The sequence below is a fragment of the Castanea sativa genome, chromosome 4 (assembly GCF_040712315.1).
Source record: "Castanea sativa cultivar Marrone di Chiusa Pesio chromosome 4, ASM4071231v1".
NCBI lineage: Eukaryota > Viridiplantae > Streptophyta > Magnoliopsida > Fagales > Fagaceae > Castanea > Castanea sativa.
The window spans coordinates 2,156,347-2,176,828 of NC_134016.1; the positions used below are offsets into that span (position 1 = coordinate 2,156,347).

A 20,482-nucleotide genomic window follows, 5' to 3' on the forward strand; every position below is an offset into this window, starting at 1 on the left:
TAATTGAATTAATTAATTAACTTGGCTAATTAATTGGTTAATTTTTCACAAAAAATCAATACATTCTTAGCCTATCACATACACTTACGTCAGGTGGGGACCAATTGAAGGTAAAATATTCAATACAACAATTCAAAAAAAAAAAAACTATTCTATACAATATTTCCTTAAAAAAAAACACTCACTTATAATTAACAATTCCAAAAAAGTGACCCAACAGTCAAGCTCTACCTACTGGTCCCAATCCACTTTTTGTCAATAATATACCCATCCAGACCCATCACACAACCCAACCATTATAAATAGGATCATACATTAACCAATGAAGCGAGATAGTGAAACTGAAGACACAAGACACACATGCAATGAAGCAAGACACACATGCAATGAAGCAAGAGAGTGAATTGAATGAGACTAAAAATTACCTAAGAAAACACTTCTTCCTTGCTCAAAATACACAAGAGACTAAGTGGGGTTTCAATTTGGGGAAAAAAATTTCAGGTTTCAAGTTTTTTTTTTTCTTCAGTTAAAAGTGATAGAGTGAGAGAGTATGATAAGTGAGAGAGTGAGAGAGTACGAGGTTCCGATTTGGGATGGCGGAGGGATGGTGTCGCGGTGGTGGAGGGATGACGGAGAGATGGTGGAGCAGTGGTGGAGTAAAAAGTAGTTTTCAAACTGGGGATTTAGGGTTTACAAGAATCTGAATTTGAAGAGGGCTGGTAAGCACTTTAGACAGGAAGAGAGATTTGGAAAAAAATTGGCTTTTGTTTTAATTGATTTGGAAGAAGGCTGTTTTTGTCATTTAAATTTATTCCACCAAAGCAAGATGCATGTGCTTGTCATGTGTAGTAGGATTCTAATGTAGAATAATCTGCCATGGCTTTTTTTGAGTCCTAAGCGTGCCTAAAATCACGTAAGCCAAAAAAGCACTAGTAGAAATTATTTGGGCGACAGAGTCGGAATCGCATGAAATTTGGCAGGTTAAAACAAAACGGTCTTTTGAGCCATAGTCATTGCTTTGCCACAAGGTATCCCTTAAAAATGACGAATTTCTTCATTTAGGCCCTGAAAAATTTCGATTTTGCCGTTTATAATAATTTTTGTTTCCTTAATAACTTTTATCTCAAAAGTTAGAATAAGGATCTGCTTATTTTGAGATGATCCTTAAGTTCAGTAGTTTATGATTTCATATTTAACTCAATTTTTCCATTTTTGGTAAATTTCGGTATTTTGTCACCTAATCACGTAATTACTGCGAATTAGGGTTTTAGATGTTTTTCTCAATATTTATATGTTTTGTAGCCGTCAGAGGAAAATTAGACTATTATCAATAAACACAGACTTTTTGTCAAATTCTTTTTCTAGGGGATTCCACTTTATCTCTTTATGGATTCAAGGAAACCCCTCATAGATTCGAGATTTATTATCAGAAGCTAATAATTTAGTTTCTGTTCCATTAAGAGAGTATCGTGTGTGCTTTATTCAAGCTTCTGCGACATTAGATTTCATTAAACATAAAAGCAAAAGTAACATTGGGGTGCAAAGTGTGATAAGCGTGATAGTTTAGGGTGCAAAGTGTGCATTTGAATAATTTAGAGTACAAAGTGTAACTTGGTGCATAATTTAGAATGATAAAATGTAATTTCTCCTAATTTTTGGGATCAATACAATACGTGTATAGTTGATATTTATTAGGATATGATGCGTATTTAGAATAGACAGTAAAACTTTCATAATATCATCTCCAACAACAAGTTAATACTTTCGAAAAAAAAAAAAAAATTAAACAACTATCAGATTCTGGTAATTTTGAAATATACTTTATTCAAAACTTTCTCATTAATGAAAACACAAAATTACATAAATGCAACACATGAATGCAAATGATGTAAATCTACAGAAATATATAAAGAGTTTAAATTTTGTCTGGATGTGGCATAAACCTAATATAATGCCATGTCAACACCCAATTAAAAATCTCATTATAATGAAAAAAAAACCAACAAAACAATGAACAATCTGTATTGATGTTAGCAACGGTGATGTTATTGAAGGCACAAAGAAGCTGAAGAAGTCACCACCAACGGTGATTTTTTTTTTTTTTTTTTGAAATGAATATTCATTCATAAAAGAATAAATCATTACAGTTTTGGTATATGAATTTTTAGAGGCAAGATAATGTGTGCTCAGTTTTATTCTTTAGTTTGCAATCAATTAATGTGATGCAATGTGATTGATGGGCGTAAAACTGGGGTTTTACGCCTCATTCAGACATAATTGGCACTCATATATAAAAGCTATCTTTTGAGATTTCCAAGAATGACCTTGTTTTACATAACCTTAGGTGTGCGTAATTTTTTCTACAAACTCATCGATGTTCTTATCAGAGCTTCCACCTTCATCCAAAGCCTCAATAGCTAATTTCTTCCATTTTATTGCATGCCTTTTCATCTCCTCCCTCTTTTCTCCCATAACCTCATTAATACAGAGCTCAATTTCTTCTCTTGTGACCATGCCTTTGTCATCCACCTTAACCCTAATCCCGATCTTCCACACATCCATGACAAACTTAGAGTTGGTGGTTTGGTCAGTCCATTGTGGCATGGCCACCAGTTGTCTCCTCTATAAAGTTGGTAGGAAGTTTCTTTGTTTCCGTCTCTATAACTACCCACAAGAAATACTTATTACTCCTCTTTAGGCCCAATGCTACTTCTTCCATTTGCTCTTCTCCTAAGGCAGCCAAGCTTCCAAAAGATACATAAACAACTGTGCCAGTATCCTTCAAATCCAGCCATTTCATGCAAGCATCAACATTTGGTTTGAAGAGGCTCAGATCGTAATTCTTGTCGTCCTTCAACCTCTTGTCTAAGTACATTGATGGAATTGTTGGTCCTATGTTCTTGATTGGCCATTGGCTTGAAATCCAGCTCACCACCTGATGGAATTCACCGAAACATTCACAACATATAGATTTCAATAAATTACACCTAAACATCTTGAACACAAGTTCATTGGAAAACAATTGATCGAAAATAAATTCAGCATGTGTATTTATATCTTTTCATTTTTCTTCCCACTTTGAATATGCATCCCTAACCACCGGTATTTAATAAAAAACAACGAAAATATGAGTTTCAAATGTGCAAATGACATTACCTTCTTTATCATACATGGATAGAATATTTCTCAAGAAACATTTATTGTTTATCTAAAAACCATTTAGTATCTTGATCATCTATCAAAAAATTAATTGGTGACTTGGTTGGATAGTTAAAAACCTATTTTGTGTGTGTGTGTGTGTGTATATATATATATATATATATATATATCTTTTCTTCATATATCTAATGAAAAAAAAAAAATCATGGTCATGGTAGCAATTCAGAAAGAAAAAATCATCGACACAGTAGCAATTTCCATAGATACGCTTCAACCGAATTTACTCTTTTAACAATAATCAAAACTTTGTTTTGAAGAATTGAATACTCAATTTTTTGTCAAACAATTGCTTTCCCGTAAGAATGTCAGTCTAGCTCGATTAACTAGTTGGCTTGGTAGGATCTATTAAATATGATGTATATATCTCCATGTACCTATAATTATGTATATTGAATGCATGAACCAATGACCTTTAAATCAAAGGACATATATCCTAGCATTTCTAATGGAGAGAGATTTTCAAGTTTGTATCCCCCTCTGTCATTTAAAATGTATATTGAAAAAAAATTGTGTTATGAATGTTTGCACGCAAGCAAATTAAAAGATATATTTGGTGAAATTATAGAACAAACTTACCTCCTCTTCCAACTTATCAAAAGAGCTGCAAAATACCCAATTCACTTCATGGAAATTATGGAACTCATCCACGCAAAGTCTTAGTAGAAGTGGATATGAATCTGGCTGAGAAATGAAGGACGGCATGTCATCGATCCTTAGCAGTGGCAGCGAAGGCAATGATACTTCAGAAACTTGTAGAGGAAGCGTAATTCTCCCCTGAAACAAGTGGTAAAAGATGGCAGCAATTGTGCATGATTGAGTTATAAACGGAGCTCCACCAACACCATGTTGTTTTGCTACCTCTAGTGCCCAAGGCAAAATGCTATCATAGACAACTAATTTAGTAGCATATCCAATGCTTTTATTTCTCTCAATAAGGTCTTCCAAACTATGTGAAAACATGACTTTGAAGCGCTCGGTATACGCTTCCATGGTTTCTACTGTTGGATACTCCCCAGAGTCATCAGCAATCGGCTCAATTGTGACAGAGCTGGCTTGACCTTCCATGGATTTGACGATGGACTTGGTGGAAAGTAGGGTCACCTTGAGACCCTTTGAAGCTAGGCGTTTGGAGAATTGGAGCATTGGGTTTATGTGGCCTTGTATAGGGAAAGAGAGTACAACAACATGGGTAAGAGTAGCTCCTTGTTCTCTCTCCATTTTCTTAAGCTTGCTTTTGTCTCACTCAATGAACAAAAAAAGACTTGTTATAAGCAAGAAACAAGGAGATTATGATGCTGTTGATTGGTATGTTTAAGATATGAGTTACATATATATAGACATTAATGGTGATACATAAACTGCATGGATGACGTAATTAAGTATGTAAGATCTGCTTGATTAATCCTAAACTACATGAGCATTGGGACTTTCTAAAGCTAAGTCAAAGCAGGTAAACTAGAGTAGACACCTTGAAGTTGGAACTACCTTGGCAACCTCCGTTGAACTATCCTTTTTCCACATATATTTGACAACTAAAACCTAAGAAATTTCAATGGCTAAATAGTTCATAGTGATGTGGTGTTTGGAATTTTTTCCGAAGATTTCAAATAATTAATAGTGAGAATACACAAGTCTATGCTAAAACAAAATATTATTCGGAATTAAGCAATTATCTAGATTGAAAAATCAATAGAAAACACAACAACAAAAACTCTAAAACCATAAAAATATTGCTAAGACTACCATTAAAATATTGTTGTTTTCCTCAATATAAATTATTTTACCAACCCAATCATATTTTTACTTTAATTAAATTTTATTGTTTTAATTTTATTTTATCTTGTGGTTTACTAATCAACTCTATTGAGTATATAAGTATAAGTAAAGTCTCATGTTAGATATTAATAAAAAAATGAGTGGTTAATATGATATAATTAAGCTTAAACCCATTAGACTAGAACTTATTGGGTTGTGTGTGTCTCTCTAGGATAACAACACTGAAAAGACTATATATATTTTTTATTGCATTTTCTCGCATTTTCAAATTTTTTTAAAGTACTAGTAAAAAACTAAATAAACTGTTCTCAAACAAACACTTAAAAACTTATAATTTTTCCTTTTAGATGGTATTTAGTTCGTCATGATGTTATATTATATTACGTTGTAATATTAAGTTATTATAATCTTATATTAATATAATTTTAATACAAAAATATAATATTATATTATTTAAAAAAATAAAAATAAAAAAATATAAAATATTTTGTAATTTTAAATTATGATAATATTATATAAAATAAAAAAAATTTAATATCAAATCATCGTGTATTATGTAAGAATCTCTCAGTAAACTAGGCAACACTAACAATAATTGATCAAACTTTTGAATGTGTCTCCTGTTACGTAGGCGCTGAGGGAATAAACTTGTGATTAGCCAATAGCATTCGACGATCGACATCATTGCTTAGGTAAAACACACGTGACATGTGGGGGCAAGAAACACAGACAAGAGACAAAATTATGTATATTCTACTTCTATATATGTCACATCCCTAAAATCGGACGCCCGACCGACCCATGATTTTACTCTTATTTAAATGTAAAAAAAGTAAATGGATTGTCTTTAGCAGTTTAGCTCCTTTAAATATTTTTAGGCTTATGCGACATGACTCACATTACACTAAAAATATTAAAGGAGCTAAAGAAAATCCATGTGCTTGTTGAATTGGTCTTTTATAAGTAAAATATTTTTTATTTTTTTATTTACATTTCTATTTATTTAAAGTTTTAGTCTTAGATCTAAATCGGTAGTTTAAGTAATTATTTGTCCTATGGGACTATAAATGATTATTTACATGTGGGGACCCCTCTCTACCAACCACAACTCGTCACATAAGCGAGTTGTGACACAAGTTGTAACACCAGACTTATTTTTATAATTCAATTTGATTTTTGCTCTGTAGTCCTTTATTCTGCATTAACAATTACTTATTTAAGGTGTAACAATTCTATTTAGGGCTTTGATAATATATATATATATATATATATATATATATATATATATATATATATATATTTAGGGTTTTTATTTTATTTTTTTGGATAAAGGTTAATAATTTGTATCAATTATAATTTTGAAATATATATTTTATTTTTCAAAAAAATAAAAATGACAAACTTTAGAGATAAGCAGTAATGATAATTTCTATTACTTTTTTTAGGAGTAACCTTAGTTTTTTATTTTTTAAATGGGGTGTTTTACTTTTAGTAGGATAAAAAATGAATTAAAAAAATGCTAAATTTTAGGAAATAAAAAGATGAACGTGAAAGGAAAAAAATCCTAAATTTTAATAGTTCTGTTTTTTAATTGAAAATGGAGAAATGATATGTCAACAATATTTTTACAACAAATCATAAGTGGCGGGTTGTTATTATTGGGGTAAAAAAGTAATCTTAGTATTAGGTTCAAATTTGAACCAGTAACAACTAATTACCTATGATTTGTTGTAAGTCGTAAAAATGTTGTGGACGTAGCACCGCTCTTAAAAATGGAATTTGTTATCTGACATTTATGGCTCTATTTTTAAGAGAAGTTACCTTTCATTAATGAGTGTATTTTTGAACTACAAAAAAAGTCCAATTAAAAGAGGAGAATCCTCTTATAAATAGTATAGATAGATTAGGTAGGCCAAAAAGAAGTTTGTAAGAAAAAAGAGGAGATCAGTACAAGTGAGTAAGTTTAATGACAAAATCCACGTTCTTGATGGTAAAGGACTAAGGACTTCTTCAACAATGTCACATTGCCTAGCACTCTGTTTAATTTCTTTCTCCACAAACTCAATACTGAGGCAAATCCATTTCTTCAATGTTGTTAAATAAATAACCAAAATTCAACATTGGGCCTTTATTTTGATTATTTTCTTAATTGCTGTGACACCGTCTAATTTGGGATGGTTTGATTAAGTTAACCAGGCCTTCCATGCCTAGTTGAATTTTAGATCTCAAATGTTCTTATTTTATTTTAGTTTTGATTTTAATTTTTTTTAAAATAATTTAGGCCACTTGGCATCTTACATAGAATTCTAGATGGCACTAAAATTAATATTTTAATATAACATGTCAGTTTTATTTTTCATAAACTACTTAGGGTTTGTTTGGGTACCGTTTTTATTATTGAAAATTGAAAATATTGTAGCAAAATAATTTTTAAATGTGTGACTAGTATCATGGGACACAATTTTAAAGTTGTTTTTGTTGGAAAAAATACATGCGGATACCGTGAACAGTGTACGGGGCCCACACAAAAACACAAACTCAGATGTAAGTGAGTGTTTTAGCTAAATCCAAACACTCACTTAATGGTAAGGACTATTTTGACATGCTATTGAAGAGTGATGGACTAAAATGACACATTTAAAAAGTTAGGATCAAATTGAGACATAGTGTAAAGATTAGGAACCAAACTTGTGATTTACCCAATTTTATTATATTTAGATCTCACTTGCAATTCACTTAACAATAATACTTAATATATTTATTGTATTTAGAAATAATAAATAATTTCCAAGATTTAATCTTAGTAGCAATAATTAGTATGTTAATTTTATTAAGAAACAATGTGTTAAATGAACTTAAAATTTATTTATTTTATAAGAAATGCTATGTTCACAATATTTTTATAATACTTTTATAACAAATTTTAAATAGTAGATTGTTACTTGCTGTTAATGATGGGCAAAAACAGTAATTCCAATAGTTGGTTTAAATTAGAACGAATAGCAATTTATCATCTAAGATTTTTTATGAAAATATTGTAAAAATATTATGGACATAGTACTTTTCATTTTTTTTTCTTGCTAGTATGAACTATTTGTAAAACAGAAATGACCTAGACCACAAGATTCATCTTCTTACTCACCTCCTAAAAAAATTCTTGAAGACTGTGTGTAGCTGATATTCTTTAAGATATGATTTAGATTTATTTTAGAGTAGATTGACAACAAAATTTCCGGAATATCATCTGTCCTATAACAAGCTGTAAGAGGCAAAATTTTAAGCCAATTATAAAATGCCACATTAAAATTTAGTGGCAAATTCCAAATTAATGTCATTAAATTAATTAAATTAGATAATGACATGTGTCATCCAAATTGACATCACACTGGCATATCAAAATTTGCCACATGTCATTTGGCCCACAAGATAAAGATAAACTTCCTATTCAAAATTTATGGATAATTATCTTTATTAAAATAAACTAAATAGAGATAATGATTTATCTTTGTTGATTATTATCTTTATCAAAATATGATATAGATAAATAGAGATAATTATCTTTAAGAAGAATTTGGGCCAATCAAAAGTCTACTACATACTTTCAAGTATATCAACTCAAAGTGGAGCTTATCCTCTAAAATCACTATAAATAGAGGACATCCTCTCTCATTTTAGGAGGAGACGAAGTTTTTCAAGAGGCCCAAGCTCTGGAGAAATTTTATCTCAAGAATCTTTGAAGAACTTGAAGAACACTTGAAGAACATTCGAAGGGCTTGAAGAACTTGAATGACAACAAATCTCTAACAAGCTCAAAGCCAGAGATTCGTTATGAAGACCATTTGATCCATCTTTCAACCAAATTGAAGAAAATTTGGCGTTTGAGTCAAGACCATAAAGAAGATAGAATCAGAGGAGCACTTTTTGTAAAAGAGTCAAAACAGAGATTGTACTTATTACTTGATTAATACAAAAAATATATTTGTAGAACTCATTTTTTTTCAATTTGTTTGATTTTTCTTCAATTGAGAAATTTGTGTTTACACAAGCTAATAATTTTGATAAAAGAAAACTGACCTTGGTTGACAAATTCTAGTGATTTTTGTGGGCAATTGGTTGACATTTGAAAAAATTGGATCCTACGATTGATGACCTTCTATTATAAATTAATTTTCTTATTTCACTTCACTTTTTTTGAGAAAATATTTATTCAAAACTTTTTCATTAAACAAAACACAACATTAAATGAATACGAGTGATGTAAACCTACATGAATATTGAGGAGCCACCTTTCATGGTTTCCAACAATGACCTTGTTTTACATAACATCAAATTTGTACAATTTTTGCCACAAACTCCTCGATGTTCTTATCAGAACTTCCACCTTCATCCAAAGCCTCATTAGCTAATTTCTTCCATTTCAATGCATTCCTTTTCATCTCCTCCCTTTTTTCTCCCATAACTTCATTAATACATAATTCAATCTCTTCTCTTGTGACCATTCCTTTGTCATCTACCTTAACCCTAATTCCGACCTTCCACACATCCATGACACACTTAGAGTTGGTGGCTTGGTCACTCCATTGTGGCATGACCACCATTGGCATGCCCAAGCTTAGTGCTTCGAGCGTCGAGTTCCAACCACAGTGAGTCATGAAGCAGCTGACAGCCTTACGAGACAAAACTTCTAATTGAGGGCACCATGTCAACACCAAACCTCTCTCAGTTGTCTCCTCTATAAATTTTGTAGGAAGTTTCTTTGTTTCTGACTCTCTAACTACCCACAAGAAATACCTATTACTCCTCTTTAGGCCCAATGCCAGTTCTTCCATTTGCTCTTCTCCTAAGGCAGCCGTGGATGATTGCTAGAGATTTTAACGAAGTGCTTATGGGAGAAGACAAGTTTGGGGGAAGACCCATTAATGTCAGTAGAGCTATCCAGTTTCAAGAATGCTTAGATTCGTGCCGCATGATCGTTATTGGGTTTTCTGGTGCTAGGTTCACTTGGTCAAATCATAGGCCCCTAGCTCACCTTATTCAAGAGAGAATTGACAGGGTCTTTGTAAATGCTGACTGGTATGGGCTTTACCCGGAAGCTTCTGTTAATCGTCTCGAAAGATCACAATCAGACCACAACCCAATCCTGATGTGCCTGGATAGTAGGCTTGGCATCATGATCCCCCGGCCATTTAGGCTCCAACCAATGTGGTTATCTCACCCTTCCTTCCCAGAGGTGGTCAGAGAAGCTTGGATGAGACCAAACGAGCTATCTCGGGCAATTACCCATTTTACTGAGAAAGCGAGGGCCTAGAATAAGAATGTGTTTGGGAATCTATTCCAGCGTAAGAAGAGAGTGGTGGCTAGAACTAAAGGCGTCCAGGTTGCTCTCGCTTCCAACCCAAATAATTTTTTGGTGGATTTGGATACAGTTCTGAGAGCTGAATTTGCTGAGGTTTCTAAACTAGAAGAAGAATTTTGGGCTATGAAATCACGTATTACCTGGCTTGTTGAAGGGGATAGAAATACAAGATTTTATCATACATCGGCCCTTGTCTGTAGGAGGAGAAACCGTATAACTTGTATAAAAGATCAAGTAGGGAATTGGATTCATGAAGAACAGGAGATAGCTGATTATATTAGACAGAGATATGTTGAGTTATTTTCAACTAGTCATAACCAGTCTGTTCTTGCTGCCTGGAATCCTCCTTTTTGGAAAGCTCGGATTAGCGAAGAGGATGGTGCCAAGCTGGTGGGTACTGTCTCTGATGAGGAAATCGCGTCCGGTCTGTGGTCTTTAAAGGCTTTTGAAGCCCTGGTCTCCACCTGGGATTTTTCTAGCGATTTTGGTTATTGGTTGGGGCATCGGTTAGAGATGAAGTGAAGCGGATTTTCGTAACCAGCAAGATGCCAGAATATCTGAACCAAACTCTTATAACCTTAGTTCCCAAGTGCAATAATTTAGAGTCCTTCAACAACTACCGGCCAATAAGCCTTTGTAACACAATTTACAAGCTAGTGTCTAAGATATTAGTTGCAAGAATAAGGCCTTTCCTGGCTGACCTGGTCTCTCCTTTTCAGACTGCGTTTGTTCCTGGGAGGAAAGATATTGATAATGCCATTCTCCTACTTAGTCACTGAAGTGTTGTGTAAGGTTTGCAAACTTGAGTCTGAATTATGTTTACACTGTTAGGTGATATTAGTAATACTAAATGCACCAAGAGCCTTGTAGCTTAGTGACATTCCCTGATCTACTTTATAAGGAGAGCCAGGGTTTTGAATTACCCTACCCCCACTTGTTGTAGCAATTGAATTATCAAAAAGGTTTACTAAGTTTCCCCACTCCCTCTGCTGTTGTGTATTGAAAGAAAAGAAAAGCAGGGGAGTTTGCATAGTTGTGTTGAAGTAGCTAAGTTTTTTTTGAAGCAAATGGTTGTAATAGGTCTGCATGATCCTCAAAAAGCATTTCCAGTCATCAAAAGTAGATAGTAGCTCTTTTTCTTCTTATGAACTGATTTGAATTATATCAAACATATTTTTGTTCAGTTTATTAGGGTCTGTTTGGCAGGTATGTTATAACACATTTTCACACATTTTAAACAACATTACATACATTTCTATACACTTTTTCACCCACACGTATATCAAAAACACCCAAACAACATAATTCAAACTACTCTACCAAACACCCCTTAATTATTGTATGAATATTTAACTTCTCCATGCAGCTTTGTGATTGGTTGGATTTGTCTCTCAATCATTCTCTGCCATCTTCTCTTTTGATCCTTTCCAGGTAATTTGAAGCCTCACCATTTAATCTGCACACCCTCTTTGCATTCTGTACTCTAGGAAATCTATATTTTGTTCATACATATGTAGGGCTTTCGTTGTGTCAGGGAAGTTGAAGCTAGAGGAAGCTCCCCAAGCTACAATCTCTTCTCTGCCAGATGAGGTTACAGATACGGTTGGTGTTACAGCTTTGCCATCTGAAGATTCTGTGTCAGGAAGGAGGAGGAAACTGGAATATCTTGAGATGCAGGAAGAGCTAATCAAGGTTGATTTTTGTTAATGTTTTTCTCCACATGCTCATATGAGCTAGTTTTGGTGATTGTCTAGGGTTTTGTGAACCATAAAATAAGTAATAGATTAACTAAATCATTTAGGAATAAGAAAATGGTTATTTAACTTTCAGTAATATGCGTAGTATCTGAATAAAATGGTGTCTAGTGCACAACAAGACTTCTGTCTCGAGGATTAATCCTTAGCAATTTCTTGAGCCTCAAGTACTCATCTTGAATTACTTGATTTGTGTTAACTTGAATTATAGGAGGAGGAAGAGAAAGAGGAAGAAGGGCAAGCCAGAATGAAGAAATCTAAAGCTAGCCAAGAGGACCTGGCACTGAAAGAGATGACTGGTCCAACAGCAAGAGAAGCACACGAACAAGCAAGAGAAAGAACATTAGAAAAACAAGAGCACCTCTGTGAACTCAGTCGTGCATTGGCTGTTTTGGCTTCTGCATCTGTAAGGACCGTGAATTAAGTGCTTTGAGTTGTTAAAATACTGTTTTTCAATTTATTTTCTAAACATTTTCTAGTATTGTTGACCTGTAATTTGTTTCATCCCTTTTCTGTTTTTCCAGTCAGTAAGTAGAGAACGTGGAGAGTTTCTGAGCCTTGTCAATAAGGAGGTATTTATTTATTTTAAACTTTGTGGAACTTGATCAAGATTAACATCTTTTCTGCACTTTTGTGTATTATGTTGGCTTCAAAGTTTCATTCATGGTAGTTATTAAGGATGTTGCACATAGAGGAGAATGTTAAAATGAAAGAAGAAAACAGAAAAGGAAAGAAAAACTCTAGTCTTTGTTTTATCTATCCATAAGGAGCAATTATACTTCTAGTTCTGACTATTGACATGCTTCTCTTCCTCAATAAGGAGGTATTTATTTATTTTAAACTTTGAATATCTATGATGTGGAACTCGATCAATATTAGCATCTTTTCTGCACTTTTGTTTATTATGTTGGCTTCAAAGTTTCATTCATGGTAGTTATTAAGGATGTTGCACATAGAGGAGAATGCAGTTAAAACGAAAGAAAAAAACAGAAAAGGAAAGAAAAACTCTAGGACTTGTTCTATCCATCCATAAGGAGCAGTTATATTTCTAGTTCGGACTATTGACATGCTTCTCTTCCTCAATGTCTTGCTCGTTCAATGTTTGCAATACCTTTGATTGCTTTTCTTTATTTGTTCAATCATGTGTGTGTGTGTATATATATGTATTTATGTTTTTTTAAAAAAAAAAAAGTAATCCTGTATTCTGTATAGCATTGTCTACAAGGGAAAAAATAAACTCTAGGCTTGTTTATCCATAAGGAGCAACCATAGAGCTCTATTGACATGCTTCTCTTCCTCAATGTCTTGCTCGTTTAATGTTTGCAATACCTTGATTGCTTTTTGTTATTTGTTTCAATCCTGTATATGTTTTTTTTTACAAGTTAACCTGTATTCTGTATCGCATGCCTAAAATGTTTGTAAAATCAATTTATCTCTTGACTTGCGAAAAGGAAAAAACTAAATTTATCTGTAGTTGAGTAATATGATGTTTTTCTTTCTTATCTTTGTTCATAGGGTGGAATGGTGGATATGAATTTTGTTATGGATAGGGACATATGATCTTTTATTGTTTGATTCTGATAACCTGAACGATTCACCACCTAATGCTCTTTATTATAGCCAGCTCTGTCATGTATATTTGTCCATATATTAGTGCATGCAGATGATTATGTATCCTAGGATTGTTATTTATCTTTTGCTAACATAGTCATATGTGATTGCCTTAATGTTTCAGATAGAACTTTATAATAGCATGGTAGAGAAAGAGACTACTGATGGTGAAAAAGATGTTATGAAGGCATATAGGGCTGCTGCGGCTGCCCGAGAAGAAAGTGTTAATGCCGATGAAGTGGCTGAAGGTGAAGAGGTTTCATCAGCACTCATAGAGAGAGTAAGAATATTTCAGTTCCAAGTATTTTTTTTACTTGTGTTCTTCAGTTCCTGGTATAAGCATTACCAGTGCACACAACATGATACTAACTATCTGTATTGTTTGTATACTTAGGTTGATGTTATGCTCCAAAATCTTGAACAGGAAATTGATGATGTGGATGCCAAAATCGGTGATCGTTGGCGACTACCGGACAGGTTTGTAATAGTTTATTGATAATGCTTCCATTGTTGTTCTTTTCCATGTGTACAAACAATGAAGATTTCCTGTGGTACTTGAGAAGTTGTCTAGTAGTAATTGATATGGTCTCATATCAATCAAGTGGGTAAAGTTCCAGAGGTAGAACCTTGTATGTGGATATTGGCAGCATACCAAAGGCTAATTCAGAAACAGAAAGTTTGTGGGTATTGTGGCTAAGCTTATGGTTCTTAATGAGTTTTGATTTTTATATGGCAATGAAGGTCATTGAGTTCAGATTAAGAATGGAGGTTTGGTTGCGAAGGTAATTTGATTTTGTCAGTCAAGATGTATAACTCCTATTAGGTCATAGGCAGAGGTTCAAACAACATTTTGATTTCGTAGATGGTAAGGTTTATAACCGGAGTTGTTGTAAGTAAATCATTGTGGTTGTTTAATATTTATTTATTGATTATTGAAAGAGCGCAAATGGGGCAGAACTCTAGTACACAGGATGTATTCAAGAGAGACTGCCAATTAGTTTGGGCTTGAGACACAGAGAGAGAGGAAAAAGATTTTAAGAAATACAAGAGAATAAAGTGATATTGCTTGGAATTAGTATTATTTTTAAAGTAGAAAGAAGTATTATTATAAATTTTCTGAAGAGCTTTTACATTGACTCATTCTAATATCCCTAAAGCTAAAACTTGATTGCAACTTTTGACCCCAGACTTATAAACATCACTTCAACCTCCAAGGCATTTCTACGGTGGTAGCTTTCACCTTTTCTCTATCTTCATTTACCTGTTTGCATCAGATAAGCTGCTTATGTGACAGACTACTTCCATATGGACATCTGGGAGAAGTTTGTTGCATCTTCATAGTCCTTATAGCTCATTTGCATTGCTAATGCCTGGTGTCTCCTAAAGAGGAGAGTCAGGGTTTGAATCCACCGTATCTTAATATGGGTTCAAAGGAGCAAATCTTGTCTTAATATGGGTACTTCAAGTAGTCAAATGGTATTAATGTTGCATTTGTGCAGGGATTATGATGGGAAAGTAACTCCGGAGGAGGTTGCATCTGCCGCTATGTACTTGAAGGATACAATGGGCAAAGAGTGTGTCCAAGAACTCATTAGCAATCTTTCCAAAGATGGAGGTCAGTTTCTTATCCTCTCTTAATTTGTAATGTTCTATGATGTGTATAATTAATTTATAAAGATTATCAACTGTTCTTGTGCATCGTGAATTCTCCAAATAACCTTATTTTACAGGTAATAATAGAGTTCCAAGGAAGAACATGAGTCCTTTATTGCATAATATTTTTTACAAGTTTCAACATATGCACGTTTTTAAGTTTCTCTTTTACTGGTTATCAGTTTTGAAGATAACACTTTTACACATTAAAAAATGAACTCTTCCCCCATCTAGTGGTTAGTATAATTGCCTTCCAAGCAATAGACTGGGTTCGACTCCCAGCAAATGCATGGTTACAAAATGTGTGTACCAATGACCAAAAAAAAAAAAAAAAGAACTCTTCCCTCAGCCTTTTGATTTCCCCCTCTGTAGCATATAATTTTATCCAGGGTAATTATGCAGTATTCGCTATCTGGCTTGTTCCATTTACATGTGAATTTAAAAATAAAAAGGAAGAAAGCTTCTGATCAATTAAAGGTGCATTATTAAAGAGAGTAACTGAATTATTGTCAACTTCATTGCAACAGATGGGAAAATTCTTGTAGAAGACATTGTCAAGCTGGGTAGTAGGGCAGAAGATGCAAATTTAGCTGAAGACGGGGCTTTTAGAGGGTGATGTTCTAGTTTGATTTCCTATTGTAGATCCTGATAGATGCTGTCAAATCTCACTTCTAAAATGGTTCCGAACCAAATTCCTTTTGCTTCAAGTTCCAATGGATAATTATTTTGGAAGTCGCTATTTTTTTTCCTCCTGTAAAAAAGGTTTTTAAGACTGTTGTAGCAGTCTGATGCAAAAGACATGCTTGCTAGTATAGTAAAAGTACATCCTGATAGATAGAGACAATATATGTACACACAGAACAATGCTGGGGCCTTCTAGGGTATCCTAGCTATTTTTTTGAACTTGAAATGAGAAAAAGAAAACCCTCTCTTATATTAGATCTATGGTTGTGTAGTAACTTAAATTTAGAGCCTTGTAACTCAATGGCAAATATAGTTCTTGAGATAATTATCAGGGTTGTTGACGTTATATATATTTTTTGTACATTTGGCTGCTAAAACCGAAAGAAATTTCAATGGTTATGTTTTAAAGTGGTGGTATTTGAAATCAGTCTCAAGATTTTAAATTAATGTTGAGCTTACAAGTTAGACTGGGTCAAACTTGGGAAAAGTGATTGGGAAATATTTGTTTTGATGTTGAATGATGAATTTTGATGATTGGGTGCGATTTTGAAGTTACTTGACCTTTGGTTAATTAGGTCAAAATTTACCAGTCAAAGGCCATTTTGGTCATTTTAACAATTGGATTGTGGAATTGACTAATCCAACATCTGATTAGGATAAGTTTAACATTTTTGTCATCCGCAAGGTCTTAATGTAAAAAATATGATCTTTTGAATTTATAAAGTGAAAAATAATATTTTTTTTAGGATTTTGCTAATGTGTGCCCTAAGGGCATACAATAATTAATTATTTTTGAAAAAAAAAATTTCAAGAATTGAAAAAGTATTGACAGTTTTTTCAATTCCCGAGAAAATATTTTCAAAAATGAATGTTTTAATGTGTGCTCTTAGGACACACATTGACCGGACCATTTTTCTTAATACTTTAAATTTTATTGTGTCCATGGTACAACTCTATTAACAATTTAAATCAAGTCAATTTTTTTTGTTACATTTTTGTTGTGTGCACAACATTATTTTTGTTGTTACTCAACTTATTGATTTTTGTAATTGTGTTTATACTTGTTGGTAAATATATATTTAAAAAATATTATATATAATTTAATTTTTTTTCAAAGTCTGGTTTTTCAAATGAACACCCAAACCATAACATGGCATTGCCACTGCTTTCATATGCCTTCCTCATATTGAGTTCAAGCAATGTATAGCCTTGACTTCCCTTCTGTTTATTTTTCATATATTTTAGGGTTTCAAAAGCTATCTAAAAGCTATCTGTAATTAGTTTTTGAGGGATACACTCATTTTTTGATCTCTAAAATTATATACAAAAGGATCTGTTTGAGTCTCTATGTTAATACTTTTGAAATAATTTTGTATACTATTGTATAGGTAGATAGTTCTATAGTATCTGATTTCTTTTGTGTTTTTAATTTTTGGGAGAAATTACATTTTTTGGCTGAATAATTGTTTGACAAACTTGATAAATTGATTTGATTTCCAGTGGATGTCTACCCATGGAAAAAAGAGGGTACTTTTTGAAGAAGGCTAAAAGTGCTAATTATTTTTGTTTTAATTTATTTGTCCCATATATGGTTGTTATGTGCAGATCGACGAAAGACTCAATGATATTGTTGGAAGAGCATACTACTGGCTGAAGTCCTATACATGTCTGAAGTCCTATACATGTCGTATAATCACTCTCTTCCGTGTTTTGGCTGTATTTTTTTTTTCTGCATTATATTTTAATTTTAGTCAAAAATATGCTTTCAATATAACAAGTGGGACAAAATATATTCTATACAGTGTGGGGACTAAGAGCATTCTCATCAACAATTGTAAAAACTAGTAAGTTGCCCGTGCGATGCACGGATAATATTGCAATGCTTTATACATTATTGAAATTCATAGAAAAGAAAGCACACACAACATATAGATCATTATACAATCATCATTAAACCAAAACTCAAAAAAAAAAAAAAAACCATTAACCCAAAACTTAATTTATTGTAGGAAAAAATTCAATATGTATTTCTTTATTGAAATATGAAGAGATTTACTCGAGAAAGAAGTTTTGGAGTCTAAAGAATGCGGATTGAATAGTCGTGTTGTTTTTCCTCTGCAAATTCAATTGTCATTGACTAAATCCCCTCCACCCTACCACTGCACACTTTTGGTGTGATGGTCACTCCACAATTATAAGTACTTGTGGGATATGGGGTATGGGGGGCAAGGGCCGAGGTTCAAGTCTCCAAGAGAAAGTTTCACACACATATACACTTAGATTTGGCTAGAGTAGAATTTCTATCTTATATTTATATATAAAAAAAAAAAAAAAAACCTCCACCCTAGATGATTACTGCTTGATCCCTATAATCCAATTTATAATTTGCAGTAGGTTTAGTTTTTGTTTATTTTGAAAAGACCAGTCTACTCAAGCCATATGTTAAGATTAAACAATCTTGAAAGGACAATGACAATGAGACTTTTACGCTAAATAAACAATTATTGACTTCTCAGTTCTAGACTTCAAGTATCTTTTGGAAATCGATATACACAATAACACAACCTATAAAAGAAAATAACAAAATACAGAATCTCACGATCTTAACCCTACTGATTGTAAGTGAAGAAATAAATTTTTGAAAGTAACAAAAGATAGCTTGAACTCATACATGTCAAGGCCACTTAATGTGCAATAAATAGCCACTGGTACAACAAAAGATCACAAGAGCAATAGGTTTCTTCCATTGGCCTGGTGTTTTAAAAAATTGTGAGTATGGAGAGAGTTTTTTTAAGAGAGAAAGAAAGAGAATGGATGCATATAGTCAAAGTTGAGAGGGGAAGGCAAAGCATGAGAGAGAGGTTGGGGAGTCAAAGGTTTAGAAAATCCTACATTAATTATTATAGCAGAGTATTGATAATGTACATAATTTGAAAACAAAAAGGCGAAAACCAAAACATCATTTTGGAGGCAAGTTGTGATTAATGCATCTACCCAATCATAAAAGTAGAAACTTTTTATATAACTAACGTAAAAACTTGCCGTACCAAAAAAAAAAAAAAAAGACAATAGGAGACTTTGTTTATGAGATGTTTGTATGTAAATTCATCACCATAAAATAAAAAGGATTCCCATAGAATAAAATAAAATAATAATGATTATAGTAAATAAAATATATGAATTTGTGTAATTTAGGCAACAGAAATGCTAGAAGATTATCTATCTCAATCTCATTAGTTATTAGTATCCTTTTTTTTTATTATTATAAAAAGATTGAAACATTTGGTATACTAAAAGACATGAAGAAGAGAGAGAGTTGTAGTGTAAACTCAGTCAATTAATGGAAGAGTTGGATAATTGTAGAGAAATTTCATAGGAAGTGCCACTTGGCAAAAGCTTAGACCTTCGCTCAATCTCAGCTTTTATATATATATATATATATATATATATATATATATATATATATATATATATTGATTGATTCATTTTAGCATTTACTATTTCAAAATACTATTTTTACAATTTTAACACTTCATTTTACAACATACCAAACATCAAACATTCTATTTTTTTTTTTTACAATTTCATTTAAATATTCTTTCTTTAATATTTTTATTCATTTTTTTACAACTTCATTCAATTTTTATTCTTTCTTTAAAAGAAAATAGGCCCCACCTGAATAAAAAAATAATATAAGTTTTACAATTTGTAAAGAGTGTAGTCTCAAATTTGAGATTGCATTGTTCATCAATGTCAAAAATTAGAGCATTTAAAACACTTGATGAAAGTGGTTTTTTAAAGTTTGGTGTGTCAAATGCCAAATATTTGGCATTTGACACACTTGATGAGAATGCTCTAATTGAAGAGAACAGCTAAGTCAATACAAACACATAAGGGCCGTTCAGTAATGTTGTTCTAGTAACGTTGTTTGTATTTTTTGAAAATACGTGTGAGTGAAAAAGTGTGTAAAAATATGTATAATGTTGTTTAAACACTGAAAACTGTTACTCAAAACACCTTACCAAATAGCTCCATAATAATATTCTATACAAAAGTGTTAAAAAAAACACACACCCATCCATAATTAAAAAAATTCAAAAAGCTACCAAATAGTAAAATCCCTAACTACTAGTCCCAACATTCATTAGTAAACATAATTCCATACTGTTAGGACACATGTGAATCATATTAAGAATATATGTCATTTAGAATTTGCTAATTCTATAATAAAACGCACTTTATTTGTAATTGGGTAGATTTAGGATATGTTTTGATGATGCCGAAAAAATCACCAGTAAGCTGCGAGTACTCTCCAACTCGAGTCAACACCTGCAAACAGAAAACAAAAAGACCTAAAGGAGAGCACCGGTGTGGTGTCGGCCAAAAACCCTCCGAAGGTCAAGTTAGAATCTCTTTTTAACCCTAGAAT

General features: G+C 32.6%; 3 protein-coding genes across 3 annotated transcripts in view; 2 read left to right on the forward strand and 1 right to left on the reverse strand.

Moving 5' to 3' along the window:
* The window catches only part of LOC142631314 (uncharacterized), a 75,109-nt gene extending 58,814 nt beyond the window's left edge, over nt 1–16,295 (forward strand). The window contains exon 15 of the mRNA XM_075805461.1: nt 15,897–16,295. Within this exon, the coding sequence (XP_075661576.1) occupies nt 15,897–15,985 (89 nt within the window). The 3' untranslated portion in view covers nt 15,986–16,295. The remainder of the gene's footprint in view (nt 1–15,896) is intronic.
* Nucleotides 2,588–4,517, reverse strand: LOC142630740 (mogroside I-E synthase-like). The gene is made up of 2 exons (XM_075804781.1): nt 3,796–4,517; nt 2,588–2,935 (listed from the first exon to the last, which is right to left on the reverse strand). The coding sequence occupies exons 1-2, from the start codon at nt 4,435–4,437 to the stop codon at nt 2,588–2,590; spliced, it is 990 nt and encodes a 329-aa protein (XP_075660896.1). The 5' UTR covers nt 4,438–4,517.
* Nucleotides 10,517–15,199, forward strand: LOC142631316 (uncharacterized). The gene is made up of 8 exons (XM_075805464.1): nt 10,517–11,143; nt 11,718–11,782; nt 11,869–12,043; nt 12,317–12,511; nt 12,621–12,677; nt 13,841–13,996; nt 14,111–14,193; nt 14,904–15,199. Exons 1-8 carry the CDS (start codon nt 11,105–11,107, stop codon nt 14,947–14,949), a joined length of 816 nt encoding a protein of 271 aa, XP_075661579.1. The 5' UTR covers nt 10,517–11,104; the 3' UTR covers nt 14,950–15,199.
* Nucleotides 16,296–20,482: the final 4,187 nt, after the last annotated feature.